General features: G+C 51.0%; 1 protein-coding gene across 1 annotated transcript in view; it reads left to right on the top strand.

Moving 5' to 3' along the window:
• Positions 1–631: 631 nt before the first annotated feature.
• The window catches only part of TNN (tenascin N), a 57011-nt gene continuing 47252 nt past the window's right edge, over positions 632–10390 (top strand). Inside the window, exons 1-5 of the mRNA XM_059414040.1 lie at positions 632–1037; positions 2269–2643; positions 3158–3421; positions 6839–7024; positions 8203–8292. Coding sequence (XP_059270023.1) covers positions 632–1037; positions 2269–2643; positions 3158–3421; positions 6839–7024; positions 8203–8292 — 1321 coding nt within the window. The remainder of the gene's footprint in view (positions 1038–2268; positions 2644–3157; positions 3422–6838; positions 7025–8202; positions 8293–10390) is intronic.

Raw genomic sequence — 10390 nt, 5'->3', positions numbered from 1 at the left:
CTTGAGCCATGGTTTTCTCACGTGTGACATGGGATGATGAGCATGGACGCTGGAGCTGGACTGCCTGCATGGAAATTCTGCCGCTCTTGGCTGCTTGCCTGTGGGCAAGTCATTTTAGGCTGACCAAGTCTCAGTTTTTACATCTGTAAAATGGAGTACAAATAATATACTCCATGAAGGATTGTTGTGAGGATTGAATTGGTACACAGCATTCTTTCTATGTGCAGGTGTTCTGTAGGTGGTGTTGACGGGGAGGGTAATACTAGGAGTGTGGTATAGATTAGGGTTGGGGGCAGCTGGTCACAGTAGGCCCTTTATAGGAGACAGTTGTTATCCTTGTTATTATTAGTCAGATGAGTATAGAATTAGAGTGAAGAGGCGGGTCTCCCAGGTACTGAGCAGTGTAAGCAAAGCCAGGAGGTGGGAATGGACAATGTGTGAGAAAGGACAAAAAGTTTGGTTTGGAGCCTCAGGACCTACAGGATGAAATATGCCTGCTGGTTTCTCAGCCTTGTGGTCTCCTAGAAGCCACTCAAAAGTCCAGATTCCATCAGCAAATCCCCATGGCTTGTCTTTTACATCTTTCCTGGGTACAGGTCTCCTAGAGGGTCTGCTCCCTGTCTCTTGGAAAATGGGTCTCCAGGGGACATTCTGCTTCCCCCTGGGGCTCCTCGTTGGCTCTGTGCTTTTGGTGGCATCAGCCCCAGCCACTCTCGAACCTCACGGCTGCAGCGACAAGGAGCAACAGGTCACCGTCAGCCATACCTACAAGATTGATGTGCCCAAGTCTGCACTGGTCCAGGTGGAGACTGACCCTCAGCCCCTCAGCGATGATGGGGCCTCACTCCTGGCCCCAGGGGAGGCTGAGGAACAGAACATCATCTTCAGGCACAACATCCGCCTGCAGACGCCACAGAAGGACTGTGAGCTGGCAGGCAGCGTCCGAGACCTCCTGGCCCGGGTGATGAAGTTGGAGGAGGAGATGGCGGAGATGAGGGCGAAGTGCAATGTCCAACGCTGCTGCCAAGGCGCTGCTGGTGAGCTCGCCACCTGGTATTCATTCAACAAACCCTCACTGGGCACCTGTTATGTGCCAGGTGCTCTCTGTGAGTCTGGCAGGCGGGCGGGGTGGGGGGGTTGTCTTGTCTTTCGAACTAGCTCCAGGCAGTATCCGTAAGCCTCAGTAGGCAGGGACCAGCAACTCTTAAAGTGAGTCTGGACTCCTGGGTTTAGGCTTATGGGTGCCCTTTGTGGGTCCAGTATCCACAGGAAGGGGGAGCAGTGGGAAAGAGAGGAAAGCTGGTCGGCTCTGGAGCTAGACGGGACCTGGTACAAATCCAGTCTTGTCACTATTTAGTGGCGTAACTCTGAGTAAAGTCCTGAAGTTTTCAAAACTGTCCAATTAGGATAATTCTATCACCTAGTCCAGTTCTCAGAACTGCAGACACTGTACAGAAGTTTCCTGGCCCGTAGTAGATATTTAGCAAAGCAGATCCAAACCATAACGGGTGGTATGTTGACATCCCTTTCTATGCTGGGGGAAAAGCCACGGTTGAGAACATCTATATACCGGACAGACACCTGGGTCCCAGGGCCACCACCACAGTGATACAGCATGCACGGCAGTGGAGGAAACTCCCTGACAAAAATGTCTAGGAAGGAAAGAGGGTGTTCTGAGAAGCAGGAGCTGGGCTGCTGACCGGCCAGGGCCTCCAACTGCCTCTTGCTGCCTGGGCCTAGAGAGGGGAGCCTGGGGGAATCTCTTTTTCCACTCCTCAGGCCCAGAGTGTGAATGGCCTATTGGGGGAGCTTCTGCAGCCCCCTTTTCCAGGCTTCAGTGTGGACTAATTTCCCAAGGAGCCAGCCTTGCTAAGGTCCAGCCTGCTCCCAGGCAGCCTGGATCTCCCCTGCCTGTCCCCCCGGAAGCCTGCCCCTCAGCACAAGCCGGCCCGCTGATGCCCAGGCTGGAGCAGTGCTCGCGCCTTCACGGTTAGGTCCTCAATACTTAGCTCCATTTAGAGCAGAGAGAACCAGAACTCACCTGAGCACTTGGATGAGAAGGGAAAGGGATGGGACTTCAAGTGGCGTTTGGGGAGTGAAAGAACACGTCTGTAGCTGCCGCAGGTTGGAGTCTGGCCCAGGTTGGAAAGGGCAGACCCCTGTCTTAATCCCAGGCCCTGGCCTCCTAGGAAGGAGGTGGCGAGAGGGCCCCGGCCCTCGGCGCACTTGGCCGCCCTAACCCCCAGCCTGCTCTCCTCTCGCCCACAGGTGGGAGCCACGACTGCAGCGGCCACGGAACCTTCTCGCCGGACACCTGCACCTGCCGCTGCGAGCAGGGCTGGGAGGGCGCGGCGTGCGAGCGGCCCGCCTGCCCCGGGGCGTGCAGCGGTCACGGGCACTGCGCCGCCGGCCGCTGTGAGTGCGAGCCGCCCTATGTGGGCGCCGACTGCGCCTACCCCGCCTGCCCCGACGACTGCAGCGGCCACGGCGCGTGCGTGCGCGGGGTCTGCCAGTGCCACGACGACTTCACGGCCGAGGACTGCAGCGAGCGCCGCTGCCCTGGCGACTGCAGCGGCCACGGCTTCTGCGACACGGGCGAGTGTTACTGCGAGGAGGGCTTCAGAGGCCTTGACTGCGCCCAGGGTGAGCCGACCGCGAGGCCCGACTCTCTCCTTTCCCCGCCCCACGCCAGCGGCCTTTAGCCGTCGGGACACCCGGGCCGCGCAGGGAAGTGGCCTCTGGTCCACCTCGGAAGCCCCGGGGTGGGGGTAGGGGGCTTGTAAAACACAGATTGCTGGGTTGGCCGGAGATTCCAATGCAGGGGGCCTGGGGTGGGGCCCGAGGATCTGCATTAATAACCGGTTCCAGCGGCTGTTGGTGCTACTGGTCTGAGAACCATCCTTCTTTTGTGACCTGATGGTGGGGTGTGTGTGTGTGTGTGTGTGTGCGCGCGCGTCTAGGGCTGATTGAGTGGGCGTCAACTCCCAACCACTTAGCTTCTGGGGAGACGGGTTGGAGGGGGGGCAAGGGTGTGGTGGGTGGTCCAGAGTCGTACCTGCCACCAGAGTTAAGTATATAGTGGGTGCTCGGTGACATTGGTTGTGCCTTTTCGCCCCTGTTTCCTCCCCTCCCCACACCTCTGGTGTTCTGCACACAGTGGTGGCTCCCCAGGGCCTGCAGCTGCTCAGGAGCACGGAGGATTCCCTGCTGGTGAGCTGGGAGCCCTCCAGCGAGGTGGACCACTACCTCCTCAGCTACTACCCTCTGGGGCAGGAGCTCTCTGGGAAGCAGATCCAAGTGCCCAAGGAGCAGCACACCTACGAGATCACTGGTTTGCAGCCTGGAACCAAGTACATAGTTACCCTGCGCAACGTGAAGAAAGAAGTTTCCAGCAGCCCACAGCATCTGCTTGCCACGACAGGTGAGGGATGCCTCAGGTTTCCCAGGGAAGGCCCCATTTTAAATATTTCTCCCATCGTCCCCACAAATACCTAATACTCAGAACATTGCCCTCGTTTGGGGTTGAAAAACATGCCTGCTGCAGTCCTGCTTTCTGGAGAAGAATCTCTCAGCTTTTCTTGCTCCCTTCTCTCAGCTCTGCCAAGGCAGGGATAGAGCCTGCTGGCCTGGGGCCCACACAGTCTTCTCTGCCCCTGAGCCAAGGAGGCTTTGAGGCCTCAAGGAGGCTTTTAGGCCATTCAGCAAACTTGAGTTGGGATGGGTGAAGGTTTACTGAAGCCACCTGTATCAGAGTCATTTTAGCAGGAAAGAGAGAGGGAAAATAGTAATTGAAGACAGTTTAGGGAAGAGGCATGAGTGGATAGGATTTGGCTGGTAGAACACTCTAGATCTAGCATCAGTGGGGGTCCACCCCAATCTGAAGGAGTAGGGATGGAAATTGGTAGTGAGACCCAAAAAGAGCTATAGGAGAGGGCTGTCTGAGGAAGCCATTTGGGTAGGGATGCAGGCCATCTCTCATGGCCTTACCAGAAGGGAGGGAAGGAGATCAGGAACTCTCTATCCTGCCTTCTGAGCTCCTGGTAACTCACTGGTTGAACGTAACAAGAAGCCAGAGGGCAAGGGGATTGACCAACCCAATTCATAGCAGTCATCATCTGGGATACACAGGAGGACAGAAGATGGATTTGGCGGGACAGAGTCTCCAGTGCACCACCAAATACTACCAAAGTGTTTGTAAAGACAAGCCTCATGGCTTACTGTTTAGAGATTCTTGTTTTCTCATGAAAGTTCTTAAAGCAGCTTAGATCTTCAGGAATTTGGAGAAACCCAGTTAATCTGAGTGATTCTGATCCCTTCATTCACTCATCTTATTTTACTGAACATCTACTTTGTACCAGCCACTGTTTTAGATGCTGATAAAAATCAGCTGCCTCTACCTTTCACTAAACTCCTGGGGAAAGTTCTGGGAGACCCAGGTGGTTGGGCTTTTGGGCCCATCGTTTTCTCTGCAGAAGCATCAAGCTGCCTATCCTGTTCGGTGGTGGGGATAGGGATGGCTCCATGTTGGAAAGGGCCGTGAAGGACCTGTCATCCTGGGGGTATAATCTGTGATTGCCTTTGTCGACCCCCTCCGGCCATAGGCCCCTTGGGACACCCCTGGAGTCAAGCAGGTTGGGTTTATTGACTGTTGGTGTGGGACAACACACCACAGGGTCTGTGTATGTCTCAAGAAGGGCATTAGAAAGGACTGGAAAAGGATTGGGGCTTGTGTTGGGTGATTGGGGGGAAGTTGAAGGCAGTAGGGGTTTGCTTTGGCTTGCATGCCTTCGTCAAGGGGAGTAAACTCCATGACTGGTAACTTAGTGAACCTTTTCTAGAAAAAGCCAACTACAGGGAGGCTAAAAACATCATCAGAGAAGAAGGGTAGTCACTCGTATTAGTCAGGGGAGAGAATGTTGGTTTTTTTTGTGGTTTGGACAGTGTTCCTGCTTTTGCCTGTATTCAGCCATGATTACGGAATGGCTTTCTTTTGTCTTCAGCTATCATGACCACACAGTGGCCTTTCTGATGCTGATGTTCTGTGAAATCATTTATGCTCAGTGGGAGTGCACCCAAGCTAACCTGGGAGAACCAGACCAGCTCCCAATGAAGAGCAGAGACAGCTGTTCTGAAAGTCTTAGTAACCCCTCTTGGCTTCTACACTAGGGACTTGTGAAATCTTGCAGCTGTGAAGCTTGTCTTTCTTTCTAATCTGATCCATGTTAAACCCTTTCTGCTTCCTCCTCAGGGAAACCCCAGTCTGAAAGGCACCTATCTCCATAATAATCTTGAATATTTTCATTAAGTCTCTGCTTTTTCGTTTGTGAGCTGTATAGGTCCCTTCTGTGATCCTTGAGTCACTTTTATTACTGACCTCTTGACCTGTTCCTTCAAGGAATTCCTATCTTTGAAGGAAGAAGCTGGAGGCTGGGAGATGGAAGCCAGTAGGTTGGAGGAAATTCTTCAGAGAAAAGGCTCTGTGAGATTCTTGTTCATAGCAGAGTGAATCAGAAACATTCAGACCCAAGGGACCTCAAGAGCACCAAGTTCACCCCCTGCCTGATGCACAAATTCTGTGTCCCATGTCCTTGACAAATTCTCTGTCCCATGTCCTTGACAAGGGAGCACCACCAAGGCAGTGAAAATGGGTATGTGAGCAAGGAAGGGGCAAGGCTGCGAGCTTAGGGGCTTCAAACTTCAGGTCAGGTGACATCCATTGGATATGGCTGTTGAATATGGCCATTGGATACGGCCATTGGAACCCACCTCTCTCAAAGACCCAGTCCCCTCCCCAGCCCAAAAGTTCTTCCCTTGGAACCACATCAGTGATCCATTCCTTTGCATGAATCATTATAATTTCATTTTTTTTTTTTTTACAAGTGGAAGGGTAAACATTTAGCCATTAATACTTGACTATGAATAAATAAGTACAGTAAGTCCAATAACTCTCCTCTGCAGGCTGGACAGGTTGGGCAGCTGAGGTCACCAGGTCTAAACTCTGGTAGAAGGCACAGCGAAGATACTCAGGAGGACCAAGTTAAAATTCACCTATTTTACAGTTTTCCCTCATGTTAGTCTTTTTTTTTTTTTTTTTAAATTTATTTAACAGACAGAAATCACAAGTAGGCAGAGAGGTAGAAAGAGGGAGAGGAGGAAGCAGGCGCCCCGCTGAGCAGAGAGCCTGATGCGGGGTTCATTCCCAAGACTGTGGGATCATGACCTGAGCCGAAGGCAGAGGCTTTATCCCACTGAGCCACCCAGGTGCCTCCCTCCCCCCACCCCTTATTTTAGTCTTTACAGGAGAATGTGGGAGTCAAAGAGGAGCTGTAACTTGGGAGATGGAGGAAGAGACTGGTTGTATTATCAGTATTATACTCGAGATAAGTTCAAAAGCATTCCCACACTTTACATGGGAGAAGCTGAGCTTCTCCTGGGATTGTCTTTGAGGGCACAGTGCTGCAGCTAAAGGGTGTGTTTCATTCAGAGCGGCCTGACCCCTGGGTCTGGAAGTTTGCATGGCTGGCTAGAGACGTGCGGTCCAGGGCTTGGCCCATGGCGGCTTTGACAGGGAGGGCAGCATGGCATCTGATGGGATGGGGTGGGAGGTAGGAGGCTTTCTCAGAAGATAGTCTGTCCGCCGTGGATAATGTGAGAGCCAACAGTTTATTTGCTATTTTGGTAGTTTTAAGACGCCTGTTAAGGATATGTGTGCTGGGGTGAAGCATGTTCTCAGTGTGTCTGGAAAGACCACTGACCTTACTAGGCCAATGACAGCTCCAGACATGCCTGAGCTCTTCCCTTCACTGCTTTCTCCCACCTTCTCTAACACCTGACCTAGATCTTGCTGCTCTTGGCACTGCGTGGGTGACGGATGAGACAGAGAACTCGCTTGATGTGGAGTGGGAGAACCCCCCGACTGAGGTGGACTACTACAAGCTGCAATACGGCCCCCTCACAGGGCAGGAGGTGGCCGAGGTCACTGTGCCCAAGAGCAGTGACCCCAAGAGTCGCTATGACATCACCGGTAAGAGCCAACACTGGGAATGTTGGGATGTTTGCCATGGATGCTGAGGTGGGGACAGTGGGCACAGAAGGTCCTGGGGCCCTAGGAATCCCTTGAACTCTGACTCTGGAAACTCCCAGACAAGTGCCCAGTTGGTTGACCTGCAGAACAGGCTCTAGCATCCCAGAGCTGACTCTGGAATCTCAGAGCAGCTGGCTGACAGAGGACAGCCCAATGTCCTCTTAAAAACCGTGTCTGTGTCTCAGGGTGGATATGTCGGTGTAGACATTCCTTTTGAAAGAACTCTCTCTGTGTGTGTGTGTGTGTGTGTGTGTGTGTGTGTGAGAGAGAGAGAGAGAGAGAGAGAGAGAGGGAAAGAGAGACTGGTTTATTTGGCATGGTGCATGGAAGAGTGATGCTGGGTGGCCTGGGTGGGGAGATCCTTGTCCCATTTGACCAAGTCAATCTACTGAGAGCTGAAAATCCGATGGCCGCTAGCGAAACAGGGCCCTGCAGGGCTGGCTCACATTTTGTGACTCCCAAAGCTTGGAGAATTTTCAGGGCTCTCTTTAAGGAATATAATACACAATCATGAATACCTAAAGAACTACCCTTGGAAGTAGCCCATGCAAGGGAGGGGGCCCTGAGCTTACTAGCTCCACGGTTTCGTCCTCCTCTGCTGTCCGCTGTGTGCCCTCCATCTTGAAAGGACATCTTGGGCTTCCCAGTGTCTGCGGAGCGGAGAGCAGCGTGCGTGCCTCCCACATACTGCTCTGTCTGGGCCACCTAGAGCAGTAATTCCAACCACGGCGACAGAGAAACAGACAAGAAAAGGCAATGCAGAGAAGAAAATCATGGGATACGATTAGGCTAATTATTACAATGAGGCAGAAAGAAACTTTTGAGGGAGAAGGATTGTTGGGGGGCAGAAAGCCAGTTGGGCTGTAAATAAAATTGGGAAATCAGTGCTTGGCGGCCCAACAAAGGAGTTCCCTTATGTTCACTTCATCTACTCTGGCCCCCCGCACCCCCTGAAGCGCCTTGATGGTGCCTCGTACTCCTGGCCCCAGCACTCTTTCTCTGCCTTAGATTCCTCTTGGCGTGAGAAGCACCCCTCCTCCCACGAGGGAAATCCTTGGGGAGAGCAGGTTAGGGGCAAGGGTCCGGGGACCCAAACTCACCAAGCTACTTGTTGGCAGGTCTGCAGCCCGGGACAGAATACAAGATCACCGTTGTCCCCATGAAAGGAGAACTGGAGGGCAAGCCGATTCTCCTGAACGGCAGGACAGGTAGGAGCAATGTAGAAGCACCGTGCCCACTTCTCAAGTTCGCTTTCTGATATTTTTTTTGGCTGACTCCTCTCTGGATAAGAACACTGGGATTTGTATGTACTGACTTCGGTTTTGTGGGGCTGGGGAGGGGAAGGGAACTTTTCCTATTTGAAATGTGTCTTACCATTGAAAATCTCCCCCAGGATCTTGGAGTCAAGGGGAAAGACCATTTCGGACACCTTTCTGCTTGTTTTATTAGCTTTTACCCCTGGAATATTTTTACTCAGTATCTTGGACCGAGGCACACAGATCCCTATTACCTAATACAGGTGATCTGTAATTTTTTTTCTCTTTATTCCTGTGGTTTTTTTTTTTTTTTTTTTTTTTTTCCTGATGATCACATGCAAACACTGGTTTAAAATGTCAGAAGATTTTAAAGACTCTCACGTGGGAGCAGTGGTATATTTAACATCTGTGGATTGCGAAAACATCAATAGTGACAGACGTTATAAATCAGTAACATTTGATAATAGATTTGTCATTTCTGAGTCGGAAAAGAATTAGAAATCTCTGTAGTCATATATGCAACCAAAATCCACGTAGCTCTGAGTTTTGAGCCAATGCTTGAGTCCGTGCGGAATGGTGTGTCTCCTGCAATGGCGAAGCTCTTGCCACCCCAAGGTGGGAAGGAACTGGTGAGCTAGACAAGAATGCCACCCGGGGGAGGCTAGTCCTCAAAGCCGACCAAGAAGGGATCTTTGAATTTCGAGACTTTCTTGAAACGCGTTTTAGTTCTTTTTGATTCCCTCTTGGCAGGAGCTGGCCAGGGTGGTGAGATGGTGCAGGAATGGAATTCGCTATTTCGGGTTGCCTAACAGATCGCATATCTGTAGTGTGAAAGCTAGAGTCAGACAGTTGTGAAAGCTAAGCTGTAACTTCATTTAGGAATGAGACAATACAGACTGTGCAGCCTGCCTGAGCAGTGGACGGGTGAAGACTTCGAGTGGGCTGGAAAATGGCAAGGGCTTCCTTGTTAGCTGTGAATTCACTGAGAATGTCCTAGGCATCAGGCATTATGCGAATGAAGGACTTCTCATAATGGATCCCATGTAGTTCTTACCGTAACTGCGTGGTAGGTCCTACTATTATTTCTAAGTCACATATTAAAAAACAACAACACCTGGGAAGTTAAACTCAGGATCGCCTAGCCAAAGAATGACAGAGCTGGGATTTGAACCTAGGATATCCACTTCAGTGATCACAAAACTAAAGTGCCTTCTACTTTTACCTTTTCACCCATTGTTTCTGGCTAATTCTCCTACTGTTTACCTCCTAACTAGAAAAATGTCTTCGATTTCTCGTTGATTTAGGACAGTGAGGAACCCCTGTATCTTGGCCTCAGTGGTTGTGAACATCTGGGCTGTTGTTCTCTTTACTCCTCCTTTTTCCAGTGGAAAACCTTCTTGCTGTTGGACTTTTCTTGGAGTTTCTTTTCTTTCTTTCTTTTTTTATTAAAGTAGACTCCATACCCAGCATGAAGCCCAACACAGGGTTTGAACTCACAACCCTGAGATCAAGACCTGAGCTGAGATCAAGAGTCGGATGTTTAACCAACTGAGCCACCCACGTGTCCCTGTTGCTGGGGTTTCTTAACACAAAAGGCTCATGTCTGCATTATGGGTTCCTTCCTGTTCCACCAGCCTAGGAAACCCTCCACAGTTACCTCTAGCTATCCATTAATTCAGTCGGGAATTCAGTTAATTCAAGCTATCAATTAATTCAACAAAAATAAATTGCAGAGTCCTGCTAAGCACTAGAGACATGGTCCCTCTAGATTCTTCCAAAGATGAAAAGTCCTGGTCCTCGCCTTTCAGGGGCTCATAGCAATAAGATCACTCATCCTTCCAGGCTCAGCTCCAACCTTAGCCTCTCCACTGAAGCCATGTGGGACCACATTAAATAGCAACTGTTTTTGCCTCTGAGTTTTTAGAGCATTTAATCACACATGGCCTTGAATTGCTAGTTAACCTTTCAAGTATGTTATCCCAACTAGAATGTGAGCACTCAAGGAGTGTTTTTATTGTCAATTACATTCTCGAAGCAGGATGGGATATTT

The sequence above is a fragment of the Mustela nigripes genome, chromosome 10, assembly GCF_022355385.1.
Source record: "Mustela nigripes isolate SB6536 chromosome 10, MUSNIG.SB6536, whole genome shotgun sequence".
Classification (NCBI taxonomy): domain Eukaryota; kingdom Metazoa; phylum Chordata; class Mammalia; order Carnivora; family Mustelidae; genus Mustela; species Mustela nigripes.
Note: the sequence above shows the minus strand (reverse complement) of the source record. Positions and strands in the feature narration are given on the sequence as shown.